Genomic DNA, 16804 nt, shown 5'->3' with positions numbered 1-16804 from the left:
GGACGAGAGAAACGAAGGCGCAGGCAGGCACAAATGGGGGAGGAAGAAAAACAAAGCAACAGCTCAATACAACAAACAGGTCACTATGGCAACAGCAGGCCGGGACACAGGCCGGGAAGCTGGCAGAGACCACGCCGCTCGATGTCAGGGGGCGTGGTCACGCGGCGGAGCCGGGGCAGTGAGGCAGAAGGCTGGGAGCACACGCAGCAGCTGGTGGCCGTGCGGCGCGGGGGTGTCCTAGGACTAGGTCACCTTCTACTATTCACTAAACCCATTTCGCTAGTCGGAAAAGCCTTGCCAACTCACGAAATGAGGATCCAATTTGAAGCCCATTTAGGAGGAGGCACGAAAGCGTCCAATCACTCGTTGACTTTATGGTTGTTTTCACTCCTTACAATGCTCTGTTGCCTTATGGCTAGATTCTCATTATAGAAAACACCACACACATTCATACAAAGGGGCATCCACTCCTAATTGTAAGTCGAATGGTATTTATCAAAGGATGTGGTAACTGAGTCTCAAAGGGGAAGGTGTCCAGGCAGTAGTCCAGGGGGACAGTAACCACTGTCTGCTCCTCCCGATGCCACCCAGTTCCTTTAAGGTACATGCCTGCTTTAAAAAAAGTTAAATGTTTGTGAATGCAAAAACAAGGATGATGGATTGTTCTCCATTGCAGGCCACCGTCCCTGTGTTTGTAGCTAATTGCAGGGGACTGCAAATAGCGACTTACCTAATTAATATTAATTTGACAAGTCATTCCGCAAACCCCTGTGACTGGAGATTTTTCAAAGCAACCTATTAGTACGTAGGCCACATCGAAAAATCAGAGCTAGATCAGAAAAAGTGAGTGCAGAATTTGCAACTACTTTTTGCGCCATGCCTCCAAGTACAGCTGTCTCTAAATTTCAACCAGGAAATGACAATGAAAATACAGGAGAAGGTATTCAATATAATTAAAGGCTACATGGGGAGAAGATGTGGCCTAACAGCCAGAGTTGCTGACTTTGAAACCAGGGGAACCAGGTACAAGTCCGGGTGTTAGCTCAGCATACTGTGATTCTGAGCAAATCATGTAGGGCTTGATTTAGAGTTTGGTCGACAGGTTACTCCGTTCTCAAATGTGACGGATATCCTATCCGCCCAATTACAAGTGCTATAGATTGTAATGATCGTAATAGATTGGACGGAATATCCGACACTTTTGTGACAGAATAACCCATCTGCCAAGCTCTAATTAGGGCCTTACTCTCCAGTGTCTGACCTTGTGTAAAGTAGCCTGTAGCCTGGTGCTCATGTGAATTGCTTTAATGCCCTTCGGCTAAGTTTGCACTATATAAAACGACAAAAAAATCTACAATGTGTGTATATTTCAAATTAGCATACAAGCTACAAAATGTAGTATTTTACTGGGTGATATTTTCTTTTCAAAGTTGTTTGATTCAATGGTACTTTCCGTTCTTTGAAGGCCTTGTGTGGGATATGGCATACGGGCTATGCATTCATTACAATCATACTGCTTTGAAAAACATACATACAAAAATATTTGTTATGCCTTGCATTAGTTGGCACTTGTTATGCCTCGTAACAGGTTAGAGAGTTAATTAGTATTGGTCAAGTTCTTAAATGTTTTGTGTAGCTAAGTGTAACTTGGAAACACAAATGTAATCATTCCTGATCAGATAATTAGGAATTTCACACCACTTCTCTCATGAAATTCCAAAACTGAAATTTTGCCAGGGATTTCTACATTTATATAACTAGTTTTTTGGGTTTTGGAATGTTTTTGGATGGGCCCATCTGCAAAAGTTAGTGGACACCGATTAGCTTGTAATATTGTGGCTAGTCACCAAATATTTCAGGTACTTTCCCACCCTGGAAAGGCATGCAGCTGTACGCTTGGAAATGTGCGATTTCCCAGACCACACATGGAACTCTGTGAACTTCACACGAGTTTGATATTCAAAGCAAACTTGATAAAAACTCGATGAAAGCTCATTTTCGACTTTTACCTGACAAAAAATGTAATCCTATGCATGTATGAAGAAAAAACATGGAGTGGGGCAAAAGGGGACCCACCTTTCTGACCTCAATGCCACTGTTTTCATGGCGGAGAGGCACTACTGAAATCAGTGGCGGCGAGGAAAGTCATAATATGCTTGGCGGGACCTCAAGGATCCTACCAAGCATATTACTGCCTCAAGACCGCCGCACCACCGCCAGGGAACAAGAGTTCCCTGGCGGAGTCAGTGGTCCAATGGTGGCACGACCAGCAAGGTCGAATTGTGGCAGTCGGAAGACTGCCACTGCTGCCTCACCATGATTCTGGCAGTCCGAGGCCCGCCAGACTCGTAATTAGGACCTAAATCTCCACCAGAGTCGCCAAGAAGCTCTATGAAACTGGCTCAAATCATAAACTCTTTATCAGATAACAAGGATCTCCTTAGCCCTACCAATCGATAGATACAATGAAAAGCTGCTCTAAAATGTATATTTAAGAAGCTGACGAGGCTGTGTAAAGCTCCCCTTTTTACATCTAATAAAGGTCTTGGAAAAAAAAAATGTATATTTAAGAAGGGTTTTGGCACCTTTATTACTTAAAGCTTTTGAGAAAAACCAACGGTATTTCTATATTTCCAAAAAAGGGCAAATTTATTTGAATTGTGCTGTATAATGATCTCACTGCTCAATGTGGTGTCCGAGATCTACGCAAAACCTACTTCTGATCAGTTAAACAGTGTGTTATATATGGTGCCCTTATTTCGAGCAAACACCCTATTGAACGTACTCTCACAGCTACGCTCACCATGGAAGGTACTTTTCATTAGAAACTTCCTCCCCACAACTTTGTTTGGTATGGGACAATCATCTTAGTCAATTGGGAATATGTACTTCAAGTAATACGACGCATGGTCTTTTGGACAAATTAGTGAAACTGTGTGCCTGTGTAATTTTCACTGTGTCAATGATTTGTTTAATCAGAGCGCTTGAGAGAAGTTTGATATAGAATGTGGCATACACCCTTGCCGTTTATGTTGTATATAGACTGCCCTTAAGCATGCATGATCGGGAGGTCCCTTGATTTGCTGCCCTTTCAGTTTAATAACTTGAAGAACGTGAGACCTGCTCCATATGTAAGAAGAACAATTGTTACTTACCAGTAAATAGGTGGTTCTCCAGTATTGGTGTCTTTCATAGATTCACATGCTTGAATATTCCCCGTCGTCGAAGTGGGAGTCCCACGGTACATAAAAATAGCAATAAATGCTAAAAATATATATATATATATATATGTGAGAACATAACATAAGAAAAACTAGAAGTAAATACATAACTAAACCTCTAAAACAATTCCTCCATAGGAATGCATGATAGAGAAATAAAACACTTGTAACATATCATTGTCATTATGTTAGTCCAAACTACAGCCAATCAGGCGCCAGCACCCTCTAGAACCTTCTCCTCAGAAGCTCAAGCCCTCAGATTTTCGTAGCACCAAAGTGACCCAGAGTGCATGAGGAGAAGAGAGCCTCTGAGGGGAGGAGGGTGGGTCGCATGTGAATCTATGAAAGACACCAACACTGGAGAACCACCTGTTTACAGGTAAGTAACAATTGTTCTACTCCAGTATTAGGGGTGTCTTTCATAGATTCACATGCTTGAATAGAATAGAGAGCAGTAACCTCCAATGAGATTGCTAAGCACAGCATGGAAATGCACGAAGACAGTAGTAATACAGCCATGGAAGCTGAAATAGCAATCTTTGAAAAAATATATAAAGGAGGAGGGAACAGAGGCTCACCTTATTTGAAAAGATGACGAAGTACTGCCTGTCCCACTGCGGTATCCGCCTCCTTGATGGCGTCCAAGCAGTAATGTTTGGTGAAGGTGTGCCTGCTGGACCATGTCACTGCACGGCAGATCTGATGAAGTGGCACACCAGCAAACAGGGCCGTGGATGAAGACATAGCCCTTGTAGAATGAGCCCTCACCGAAGACTGCAAAGGCTTGCCAGTCTGTTGATGGCAGAAGGCAATGGCCGAAGAAATCCAACGGGCAATCGTTGGCTTGGTAACGGGATGCCACAACAGTTGGTCGGACCTGCGGAAGGAGGCAGTTCTGCTAATGTAAAATTTAAGGCATCATTTGATGTCCAAGGAATGCAATCGCTGCTCAGCCGGAGACTTTGGCTCAGCGAAGAAAGTTTTCAAGAACACAGGTTCATTTAGATGAAAGTCCGTAGGCACCTTGGGTAGGAAAGATGGGTTGGTGCGAAGCACCACGCCGTCAGGTTTGAATTAAAGATAAGGCGGTTTGATAGTAAAGGCGTGGAGGTCACTCACACAACGAGATGAGGTCAGAGCAAGAAGAAGAGCAACCTTCCAGGTGAGGAACTTAATGTCCGCCCTATGGATGGGCTCAAATGGTGAGTTCATAAGTTGCGACGGAACAACATTGAGATGCCACGGTTGGAGGAGGGCGCCGAATTGGCGGGAACATCCGGAAAAGCCCTTTGAAAAACTGGCGGATAATTCTGGACGAGCAGAGGGAGGAGGAGCCATCCGAGATTGCAGCTAGGAAAACTCTCAAAGGAGCATGCGAGAGTCCAGATTGAGTGAGACTTAAAAATAACGGAAGTAGCTGCTCCGGAGTAGAGTGTATTGGATGGATAAACGCCCGGCAGGTGCACCACCGTCAAGGTTATCTGATGACGTAGAACCCAATCCCAAATCGACTGAGCCAGTCGAGACAAGCGTTGAGACTTGGTCCCTCCCTGCTTGTTCATATAGTGCATGCTGGTGGTATTGTCCGTTTGAATAAGCACTGACTCCCCTTGAGTTACAGGAAGAAACGACTTGAGTCCCAGAAAGATCGCCAGCAACTCTAGCCTGTTGATATGCCAAGAGCGTTGGGGTGGAGACCATTTGCCCTTGATGGAAAGACCTTGAAGATGAGCACCCAGCCGTCCAGAGAGGCGTCCGTTGTGAGCGTGAGATCTGGCGCATTGACGAGGAAGGTTGTTCCAGTCGCCAGGTTGGTCGACTGTGCCCACCAGCACAGGCCCTTTCTCATGCAAGCTGTAACGGCCACTTGGTCGTTGAAAGATCCGGAGACCTGACGCCACTGTCCGTCCAGTTCCTCTTGAATGGGACGGGTCCACAGTCTGCAATGTGGGATCAGTGCAACACAAGATGATGCCATCCCCAGAAATGACTTTAACGTCCGGACAGAAACGGACTGCCTTGATCGAATGAGAGACACTAGGCGGAGGGTTTTCTGTTGTCGTTCGTGTGAAACGAACGCCTTTGAAAGCATAGTGTCCAAGACCACTCCCAAGAAAGTCCTTGTTTGTGCTGGTGCAAATTGTGACTTGTCGACATTGATGGCCAAGCAGAGGGATTGAAACACCTTTTGACAAAGACGAGTGTCTTGGCTCAGTTGATGACGTTATTGAGACTTGAGGAGGCAATCGTCCAAGTATGGAAAAATTTGGACGCCTCGGAGGCGTAGGTGAGCCACCACAGGAGCCAACACCTTCGTGAACACACGGGGACGGAGCGGAGTCCGAAAGGCAACACCTTGAACTGATTATGTGTCAGCCCCACCTTGAAGCGCAGGTACTTGCGATGCTGTTGGAGAATTGGGACATGAAAGTATGCGTCTTGAAGGTCTATGGTGGTCATGAAATCCCCGCTGGCCAGAAGACGCAGGATCTCCTGTAGTGTCAGCATGCGGAAAGATTGACTCTTTAGGTATCTGTTGAGAGCCCTCAAATCCAGAATTGGACGCCATTCTCCTGTCTTCTTGAGTATGAGGAAGAAACGAGAGTAAAAACCATCTCCTCTCTGAGACACTGGAACCACTTCGACTGCACCTTTCTGAACAAGAAGACGGACTTGATGGTAAAGCTCCTCGAGATGGGGAGGAGGCGGGCCAGAAGGTGGGGTATGAGGAGGAATCTTGATGAACTCTAAGGGATGACCTTTCATCACCATGTCCAAAACCCAGCGGTCCGAGGTGATGGAGGACCACTGAGAATAAAACAGAGAGATTCGACCTCCAACACTTTGGGGATGACAAAAGTCATTGGCGTTTGGGGGTGGATCCTCGATAGGATGACTTTCCCCTATAAGGCTTTGAGGACTGATGTTGATTTGATTGCTGTTGATTGGAAGAGTAGCGTTGGTTGCTCTGATTGTAGGAGCGATATTGAGATTGTCCTCCTCGAAAAGTGGAAGAAGTGCCGTGTCCGCGTGCACCCCGAAATGGCGGTTTCCGAAATTGCAAAGTGCCCAGTGATTTAGCCGTATCAGTGTCCTTCTTAATGGACTCCAAAGCTTCGTCAATGTGGGATCCAAACAGCGATTCACCATCATAAGGCATATCAAGGATCTTGGACTGAATTTCCTGCCGGAAGGAGGTGGACTTCAACCAACTCTGGCGTCGTAAGGCAGCCGCACTAGCAAGCTGGCGGAAACCAGTGCCCACAATATCGACTGCGCAGTCAATCATCTCTTCAGATGCTCTTTGTCCGTCCTGGATGAGTTGCAGAGCGTCCTCCTTGGAAGTGTCCGGGATGAGGTTGACTAGGGCAGATATGTACGACCACATCTGCCGGTCGTAGCGGCCCAAGATGGCTAAGGCATTCGCCGCCCGTACTGTAGTGGAAGCCATGGTGGAGAATTCTCGTCCAATGACGTCTAGGCTCCGACCTTCTCTATCTGGAGGTACGGTGATTGGAGACGCTGGATTACGGGCCCGATGCTGTGCCGCTTGAGTTACAACCGAATCCGGCTAAGGGGGTGAGAGACCACGCATGCTGGTGAACCAGTTGGGGCCTTATATTTCTTCTCAAGGGGCGGCACTTGGGCAGGTAACGAATTCGGAGCCTGCATGAGCTTAACTCCCTCCTTCCATATAAAATCAGTTATTGGAATCGTGTGGACTTGTTTGAAAGGCTGATTTTTTAAATCGGAGAGGAAACAGTCCTCCTCTCTCTGTGTCCTTGGCAATTTAAAGCGCTGAGCCGCTCGATCCATCAACAGATGAAAATTGGCAATATCGACTGGAGGGGAATCTCCAGATTCTCCTGGTTGAGGTGAGGGCGTCTGCATTTGGTAGTTGTCGCACTCTGCCATGCCGGTCGAGGCATCATCATTATCCGTGTCATCGTGGACCTCTCCGTCCTCCCGTTCTGGAATCCCTCATCATCCGCATCCTGTGGATATACAGTAGTGTGAATCTTGACCGACGTTTGAACCTGGGGTTAAGGCGTCGATTGCAAAGGTGGTGGAACAGTTGGCGGAGCTGTCGCAGTCTCAGCAGGTGAAGGTCTAGGAGTACCTTGTGGGGTTGGTGGAAAACGCCGGTTGTAGTCGTCCAGCATATGTTGGAGATTTGAAATCAAAGACAAAGGCAAAGTATCCATTGGAACTTGGACGAACTGTTCCTCAGCATGAGACTCCTGGTTGCCGCCTTCGACATCACTGCCGGAATCTTGACATTTGATGATGAGATCAGACGGACTTTGGGCCGCCCCGAAAGTGTCATCCACATCATTGTACACACAAAAGGGGTGGGTAGAATGAATAATAAAACCATATATACTAATACAGTGAGGAATAGAGCAAAACCCAATAGGGCAAATCACTCTGTTTGAGAAAACTGCCCTCATTCACATACCGAGGTATGGGACATGCTTCATCATTGGGCCTGCTTACAATACGCCCTGGTGTACCCCACACAGGACGGAGCATAAGGGAGGGGGAAAAAATAATACATTTCTCTTAACACAACATGTAGTCAGACAGATTAAACAAACACAACACTTAACACATCCAATGAGGTGAGAATAGTGCAAACACCAAGTGTTTCCAACCGAAAAGTGCGACAAAGGAATTGTGCAGTATGAGGAGTGATTTAAAACTGATTAAAGGTGTCAACCAGAATACAAACTTTATTAGACTTTTCTTGGCACCTCTACCAGGATTAAAAATAAGTGAGCAAAGGATGGGAAAGTGCCTTCAGGAGATAATTAGGAACCTCAAGGCTTCCCTCCTACCACTGCCAGAGTCAACATGTTTCGACCGCTCTTGATGCGCCTGTATGGTCACTCCGGTCTTCTTCAGGACCGTCGCATTCGGTTTCTCTCAGGGTTCCCCCGTGTTCCGGAGAAAAATGATTACCCCCAACAGGCAGGTAGGTCCAATTAATCCATACCACTCCTGTGTAATATATGGAGAGTGTCCCCTTAAATGCGGGAAAACAATCACGAGTTTATCTAATTAATATACTCATACTGGTGTCCGGTGTACAGGACGCCAAGGAACGCAATCGTTACGAAGGCTTGTCCTGGCTGTATCTAGCACGACCCGTGGCACCGCGTAGATCCACATCATTACTAGAGTCCGAGTCAGGCTCAGAGGTAGTGGCAAACATAGGTGAAGGATGCTGCAGATCAGGAGCAGACAACTGGTGGCATAGTAGTGGACGGCGATGGTGTGACGGATCGGTGCCAACGGATGCAGAAACTGAAGTAGATAAAAGCACAAGAGGCAACGAGGCAAAAGAAGATGGTGCCACCGTCGACGGTGTCGTCCACGTTATCGTTGACGGTGCTGAAATGGCCGTCGATGAGAATGACTTCGATGAATCCAGCATCAATGACGCCTTCGTCGACGGAGCCGTCGTCAATGGAAGTTTCTTAGATGGCAAAGCCGCCGACGAAGTCGTCGACGCAGTAGACACCCCTGTAGACGGAGCCCTCGTTGACGAAGCTTTAGTCGACGGAGTCTTCGTCGATGACGAAGACTTTTTGATGGATTTTGTCGACGATGTTGGTTTCTTCGTCGACGAGGAGATAGGAATCGTCGACGAGACAGTCTGAAAGGCCAAAAAAACTCTCATCGATGTAGAGGCTGACAACGAGCCCGTCGTCGACGAGCTAAAAGCTGATGTCGTCGTCAGTGTCGTCGTCGACGACGATGTAGACACTGCAGATCTCATCGTCGGAACGCTCGTAGACGCTCCCGTCGACGACGAAGTATGTTTAGGTGTGGAAACACGCTGTGAGGCAGCAGAAGACGCCTGAGAGCCAGGTCTCGTGGGCGCAGCAGCAGTAGGAGCTGGTGGGGACACCACAGAGGCCAAAGGCAGGGCCAGTTTCTTCTTTTTTAGAAAAGGAGAAGGCATATCCTGCACACTACCACGCTTAGAGGCTGTAGAGGAGGGTCCAGATTGAAAACTCTCAGCATCAGACAGAGCAGAATCCTTGTCTTTAAGACGTTGGAGCCAAAGGAGGAGACGACCCTCTCTGTCCTTTAGAGTTTTGTTAGAAAAGGTTCTACAAAACTTGCAGCTGCCAACTTCATGCTCAGGGTAGAGACAATAAATACATTTCTTGTGGGGGTCCTCTTTAAAAAGACGCAACTTCCCACAAGAAGAGCAAGGTCGGAATAAAGACTTCTTACTTGACATGATGAAAGTTCAGGAAACAAGAAGAAGTTGAGGAAAAACTGAGCAGAGCTCAGGGAGACTCCCTTCACACGACGTGCGGTAGAAAATCTGAGGGCTTGAGCTTCTGAGGAGAAGGTTCTAGAGGGTGCTGGCGCCTGATTGGCTGTAGTTTGGACTAACATAATGACAATGATATGTTACAAGTGTTTTCTTTCTCTATCATGCATTCCTATGGAGGAATTGTTTTAGAGGTCTAGTTATGTATTTACTTCTAGTTTTTCTTATGTTATGTTCTCACATATATAAATATATATATATATTTTTAGCATTTATTGCTATTTTTATGTACCGTGGGACTCCCACTTCGATGACGGGGAATATTCAAGCATGTGAATCTATGAAAGACACCCCTTATACTGGAGAATATAGAGTTTTCCACATATCCAGTAACTAGGCTCGCTCACTTGCATGAAGCAGCGTGCAAAATATATGGGGTATATTCATGAATAAAAAGTTAAGTGTGATGGCCTTGAGTATTGTGGGGTATAAATGCAATATAGCTGCTCGTGCCTTTTAGCTGGAAACCTTAGTTTATAGACAACTAGGCAGATGTGTCAACAAGTACTGAAATAGGAGTGCAGTAAGTGGGTTGAATGTTCGAATAGCATTAAAGTCGTTCCGCAACGGGCTATACGTGTTGCTAAACTTCCTTTCCCACCTTATAGCTCAGGTCTAGGGCCTTTAACAACTGGTATAGCCCTCAGCAGTGAGCTATAAGGTAATAATAATAACCAATAATTGCTTTTACAGCGCACATCACAAAATCAATTGTCTTTTTGCTCACCGGTGGCAGTATTACTTGTGGGTGTACTGATTTAAGTCAGATTCAAATAATGCTTTTATTACATAGCAGCATAAAATTAGCATGTGACAATAATCAATCTTATCTCTGTGTGTGGAAGGGTGCAAATCAGTGCATATCTTGTGTGGGAATATAGAAAAGGAACATGGTACAATCAATATCTGTTGCCACTACCTTGAGATTCGGGTTACGGGTTCTCAGCGAGCTAAACCTTCGCTGCTGACATATGGTGTGATCTGCACATCTTGCAACCAAATCCCAGTCCAACTCTCTCAGGGTTCAATGCCTCAAGGTCGACAAACTGAACGCAATTAAATTGGTTGATGGTAACATCTGTCATTTACAGTGATTAAAAATGGCAAACTAGCTGTATAAAAACGACTATTATTTCCATGTACTGCTCCCCTGGTACTGCTGTGGAAACTCACACTTACCTATGGCTCTGTGTCACTATACTTGAGGAAAGATCTGGACACTTTACACACTTTCCAGAATCAAAAGCATAAAAACATCTACAGACTCTGAGTTTGTGAATTCAGATTTGTATTTTATATGCACATCTCCTACTTTTTAATTTACATGACATAAACATATGAGTGTGGTGTCTTAATAGCAATGATTTCTTTTTAAATTGTCTTTACACCAGACTTCTGACATTTCTAAGAGCTGTAAATAAAGGTGTTATTAGTACCCTACTTAATAGTAATCAAACTTCTGACTTCGGAAGGATGAGAGACTGTCAGCATTGCTTTACAGATATAGGCAGAAATCAGTAGCAACCGTTTAGCTATCTTAATCATCTTGCGAGACCTGAATCTATACATATGCATTATGCTTAATTGTTCCATCTCCTCTTGTGTGTATTGTGTAAGTGCAAACACAGAACGGGTCACACTAAAGCCCTGATTCTGAGTTGTAAAGTAGGAGCTGGAATTACTGTTTCCAGCCAGTACTCCCACTACTGTACCATGGAATTCCGAGTTTGTATGATTGGAGCGGAGAAAAACATGAGGACAAGGGATAATTGCCAGGGTTACAGAAATTTTGCGATTCAGCCACCGCTGCTTTTTCACAAAGGGTAATGCATTTAACACATAATTGATCATGTGCAGCATGGTCTGCGATTTTAAAAAGAAGAAAAATAGATTTGTGTGTACCTGAAACAGATCAAAAGTTACTAAAACCGTGGCACACATGTTGCTGCGCAGTGGAAGGCCCTTCGCAAAGGTTAATTGATCATATTTCAGTTGTTTATTTCTGTATTTGATTGTTAAACAGGTATTAATGAGTTGAAATCTCTGCCCAGACAATATTACTATGTTTAAAATTTACCAAATAATACTATTAAAAAAATGGTCCGCAATAGGATGCATAATTTACCTCTTCTTGCAGCATAATTTAGTAAACCCTGCCGCATAATTCTAGTGACTCTGATGATTTGACTCTTTACCGCATGGTTTTCCCCGATTCCGGAGGTGTCTAATGGGGTGGAATTTGAGCACAGAAACACAGGGAGACTCCAGATATGAATCCACCCTTTATGAGCTCAGAATCGGGTGGAGCGGTATCTCCCTGAGATACTGCTCCACCCAATGCTGTATTAGAGTGCTTTAACCACATAAGCTTTTCCTTTGGAATATAACACACAGTGACTGTGTGTAATCAGAAAAACATTCAAAGTTTACCCTCGTTGAAAGACAAACACTCTTTAGAGATATGAAAAGAAATCGTACAGTCACCTACCTGTGTACATAACTCTAAACAAGTATGTCTAATAGTCTATTAGGGTACACACTGATAACCTCTTAACATAGGTATAATGTCACTGAAATACACTCACCTGTCAAAATGATCCCTATAAACATCCAAGCACAGAGAAAAATGTTTCCAGCTAGAGGATTATAGTCTGTGGTGAGCTTTCCCTGAGCCAAGGTAAAGAGAATCCCAAATATCTGGAACAGAAGAGCAAATTAAACATCAGATGAGTTAATTATTGCATAAAACCTGAATGTTTTGTTAAGTGAGCAGTGCTAAAAATCTGATTCACACAAAACAACAAGAGAGAGAGGGAAAAGGCACTCTTGTACCCCCTGTAAATCAATCTATAACAACAAAAGAGTGACTGATGAGACAACCTACAGACGGTCGCTCTAAATACCAGAAGAGGATAGGCACAACCAGTGTTTGTAAAAAGAACCCTCACTCACCGACCTGGTCGGTGACATGCTTCATCATAGGGTTCCACCAGAGAAGCAGAGTGCTTCCCTGGTGTGCTTCTACGCCTGGTTTACAGCGGAGCAGGATGTTCAAAGGCGTGTGTGCACAGGTGGTGAAGATGAAAGGTGAAATTTAAAAGGTGTCTGGTACTAGCCTATCCACTATTTTATGATCTCTTGTATCCCATGCACATAGAAGGGGGAATCACTTCCCTAACATCAAGAATTGGGGAAATCTCCTGCAGCCAGAAAGTGGGAGACTCTTGCAAGCAGTGAGGGGTCTTCACCACAAGGTGGGAAGGAGTGACTGCTCGCACAAAGAGAATTGTTTTGCACCCACAGATCTTTTAATGACACTCGGGGGCCAACGCATGCGCCTAGAGAGCTGTTCGACATGCAGACATCATACTTTTCAATTGTTATTGAAATCAATGACTGAACTATACCCAAACGCCCAGTCTGCAAAGACCATTCCTTTTCTCTTAAACAGGACCAAGCTTCCTTACCTGAGCAGAAGCGTTGAGCAGTCCTGATGAAGTACCCTCTGACTCGGGGTACGTGATTTCTACTGCAAACTCAAACCCAAGAGGTAGATACCCAGTCATGAAGAAGCTGAAAATATGAACAAAAACGGAACTCAATAATTAGAATTCAAATGAGTACACTAAAAGTCTGATACAATTTGGCTGGAGTGCATCCTCGCCGTTGGGTCAGTATACAAGGCCAGTACACAAGGCAGGCATGCCAAAATGTTGTCCCCTACATGTAGACTTCTAAACAGAGCAAACGTCTCTCCAGCTTACTGTGTCAAAGGCCCTTTCCAGGTCAGCCAACACCGCTGGCAGCCGAGGATATGTCTAGAGCTGACTTTATCATTTAAAGGAGGTGCCAAAGGTTATGGGAGGTACTACTTACTGGTACAATTGATTACATTTACAGGGGTAAAGGGTTTGGAAAATCAGCAAACTATGTGGAGTTTGGTGTGCTAAATACTGATTCTGCATGTTATGCCTCACTCCCAAGTTAAAAACTAGTAAAAGGGAAATTTAACACAAATGGCAAGTATGTCACCTGGAGTAATAGTATTTACCATCTTTGGCCTATACCCCACTTATTTCTCACAACTTGTAATAAGGGCCAAGCTGTGTTAAAAGCGATAACAAAAAACAATAGTGGAGTCCATTTACGAGGACTGAAACGTCTGTCAACATCATGCCCTATTTTCCTGTACTTTCACATTGGAAAAGTTATAAATATATCCCTTTAATTCTTATCTGGGCTAACTTATAGACTGGGGTTTGATTGCAGATTATTTATTTTTGACGGCTTTTGTTTTTTATGACAACGTTCAGTTTCTTCTTTCGTATGCTGGTTTTCTCTTGCATGTATGTGTTTCGATCATTATAAAGTAAAGTACTCTCATCCCTCTGGCCTACTTAGTGCTAAATAAATGTGCTAAGTGAAATTAAATTAAATAAAATGCCACTAATTCAGGTTGTGCTTCTTTGCCCTGTCAGAAGCAGTATGAACACTCATAATCCTCACAGCACAGCTAGAGAGAAAAGAAGAGGATGAACATTTGAGAACCCTTCTAGAAACAAATCTCAAACTTTCAGGTAGGTCTTGGTCTTACACATGCTTTGTAATAACCACGATAAAATGTTTTTTTACTTAGGTCCTAGAATTTTCAAATTCTCTAATATACTGCAGGCCAAATGCAAAGTAGAATTAATAGCTAAACAAAGCCTTAATGTGCTAAAGTCTAGATTCAAAAGCACTGTAAATCTAGTTATTCACAAATGCTCCTTTCTAATGACCTTAGTTCTCCCCCTTAGGCACCCTGGGTTCGAGCAGTAGGTGTAACTCTGCTAAAGATATGGTTGAATTCAGGAAGGGTAAGGCTCTATGCAATACAGCTAAAAGATAAAGACTTGAGGGCAAGATGTACAAAGCATTTTTATGGTTGTAAATGTTCTGATTTGAAGTTTGCAACTGCAAAAGTGCTTTTTGCAATGTGTGTATCCATGTCTAAACCCATTTTAGGAGTCTGTAACTTTTTTCTGGTTCCTGAAATGTGTTTAGAAATGGATAAGGAATTGCTATTGGGAAAGGGCGCGTTGTAGGCATCCCTTCTAAATAGTGATTCACATCCATATGTATAAATGGTTTAGGACTGATATAGCAGTTGTAAACCATTGAAAAGTTACCAACTCCCAAATTGAAGGGTAACCCGGACGTAAAATGGAAGGGATCCCTTTGTCAATTTAAAACAATTATGCTAGGGAGTAGGCAGTGGTTCACGGGACCACGGCCAACTCTCAAACGTTTTAAAAGAAAGTAAACTTTTCTTTTTTGACGCAGTTCTGTTATCCTTAAAGAAAATGGACTGAATAAAAAAAAGGTTTACTTTATTAACAAGCATTGGAAATGCAATAGGTCTCGCATTAGGAAAGTTTGAGCTATTGGTATTGTAAATGACACTTTTTTTTATGTGTTGGTTTTGAAAGTAGCAAAATTAATAGCTTTGTCAGTTACAATGTCAATAGTTTTAACTTTTGCAAATGTGACACCTATAGCATTTGTAATGCAATGTGTGTTGTATTTACGTGACTTAGATGTCTTGATATTACAAATAACAATGGCTTTTAATTGTGTAAATAATTAATACTTAAATAAAAGTTATTGTAATTTATAATGGCAATAGCTTAAACGTTTGTAAATAACTTTTGTGAAGATTATGTTCAGTGTATTTTATTGTGACGAAAATCCAAGAACATTGCATTTGCACCTACACACACACAGAGCCACACACACACACACACATATAGATGTGGTAGTGTTGGATCTGGGGGATATGGTGGTGGTGATGGTGGGTGTGGTGGTTGAGGGGGTGGATGTGGTGGTGGATGTGGTGGTGGTGGTGGATGTGGTGGTGGTGGTGGTGTTGGTGGTGGATGTGGTGGTTGTGGATGTGGTGAAAGTGGTGGTAGATGTGGTGGTGGATGTGGTGGTGGTGGATGCGGTGGTGGATGCGGTGGTAGATGTGGTGGTGGATGAGGTGGTGGTGGAAGTGGTGGATGTGGTGGTGGATGTGGTGGTGGATGCGGTGGTGGATGCGGTGGTGGTGGATGCGGTGGTGGTGGTGGATGCGGTGGTGGTGGTGGATGCGGTGGTGGTGGTGGATGCGGTGGTGGTGGATGCGGTGGTGGTGGATGCGGTGGTGGATGTGGTGGTGGATGTGGTGGTGGATGTGGTGGTGGTGGTGGATGCGGTGGTGGATGAGGTGGTGGATGAGGTGGTGGATGTAGAGAGGGGGGAGTAGAGAGGGGGTGTAGAGAGAGGGGTGTAGAGAGAGAGGGCTGTAGAGAGAGAGGGCTGTAGAGAGAGAGGGGTGTAGAGAGAGAGGGGTGTAGAGAGAGAGGGTTGTAGAGAGAGGGGTGTAGAGAGAGAGAGGGGTGTATAGAGGGGGGTGTAGAGAGAGAGGGGTGTAGAGAGAGAGGGGTGTAGAGAGAGAGGGGTGTAGAGAGAGGGGTGTAGAGAGAGAGGGGTGTAGAGTGCACACCCAGCCCCATCTGTCAAAGTGGAAAATTGTGAAGATTACACCAGGCAAGAAAACGTTGCCACCGTGTTGTGTCCCTGTGGGGTAGGGCCTTATGACTGCCCCTAAGTAAAATTCTGATTTTCACATGGGTTCAGGAACATTGCAACATTAAGAAAAAAAGCAGATAATATGTTTTGGTTTCATAAATTACCTAAAGAAAGTTATACTTAAACCCTATTAAAATTGACCAATAGTCTGTTCTAGAACCTATGAGGTACATAGTTATAGCTCACTTCTTATAAAGCATTTTGTGCAGAATCACTGAAAGCTTACTCCTCGATCTATTAACAGTCTTTATTTTAGTGATACAATTTTTATTCTTCAAAACTTTAGTCTGCAATGGAGTGACAGTAACTTTGTTTGAGTAGACTTCAGGTCTGCTCAATCAGCTCAGAAATAGTTAAAAATAACATGGAGGGCAAATTTTATGAGTACAGCACAAACACATTTAACCGAGTTCTTAAAACCTCCGAATACTTGGCAATTTAAATATGGCCTCTAGCAGAACTGCGAAGAAGCATTTCCTTATTGATCATCCACACATCAACCTAGCAGATCAAGGGACCTTTCTGCATGATCATCCGTATCTTCGCACACTCCTTGAGAGGGATACGTTTGGGGATAGTTTCCCCCAGATCCAGGGCATATGCATCAGCTGGGAGCGTGCACAAT

At 44.3% G+C, this 16804-nt stretch overlaps 1 protein-coding gene across 2 annotated transcripts in view; it reads right to left on the bottom strand.

The window, feature by feature from the left end:
- Positions 1 to 16804, bottom strand: part of FLVCR1 (FLVCR choline and heme transporter 1) — a 163967-nt gene that overhangs the window by 10831 nt on the left and 136332 nt on the right. For both annotated transcript variants that reach the window (XR_015296689.1, XM_086927868.1), the window contains exons 7-8: positions 13038 to 13143; positions 12156 to 12267 (exon numbers count right to left, since the gene is read on the bottom strand). Coding sequence is in view for 1 of the 2 variants with exons in the window: in XM_086927868.1 (XP_086783994.1) it covers positions 12156 to 12267; positions 13038 to 13143 (218 nt within the window). In the remaining variant the exon portion in view is untranslated. The remainder of the gene's footprint in view (positions 1 to 12155; positions 12268 to 13037; positions 13144 to 16804) is intronic.

The sequence above is a fragment of the Lissotriton vulgaris genome, chromosome 6 (genome assembly GCF_964263255.1).
Source record: "Lissotriton vulgaris chromosome 6, aLisVul1.2, whole genome shotgun sequence".
NCBI classification, from domain to species: domain Eukaryota; kingdom Metazoa; phylum Chordata; class Amphibia; order Caudata; family Salamandridae; genus Lissotriton; species Lissotriton vulgaris.
This window is presented reverse-complemented; position numbering and strand designations above follow the sequence as displayed.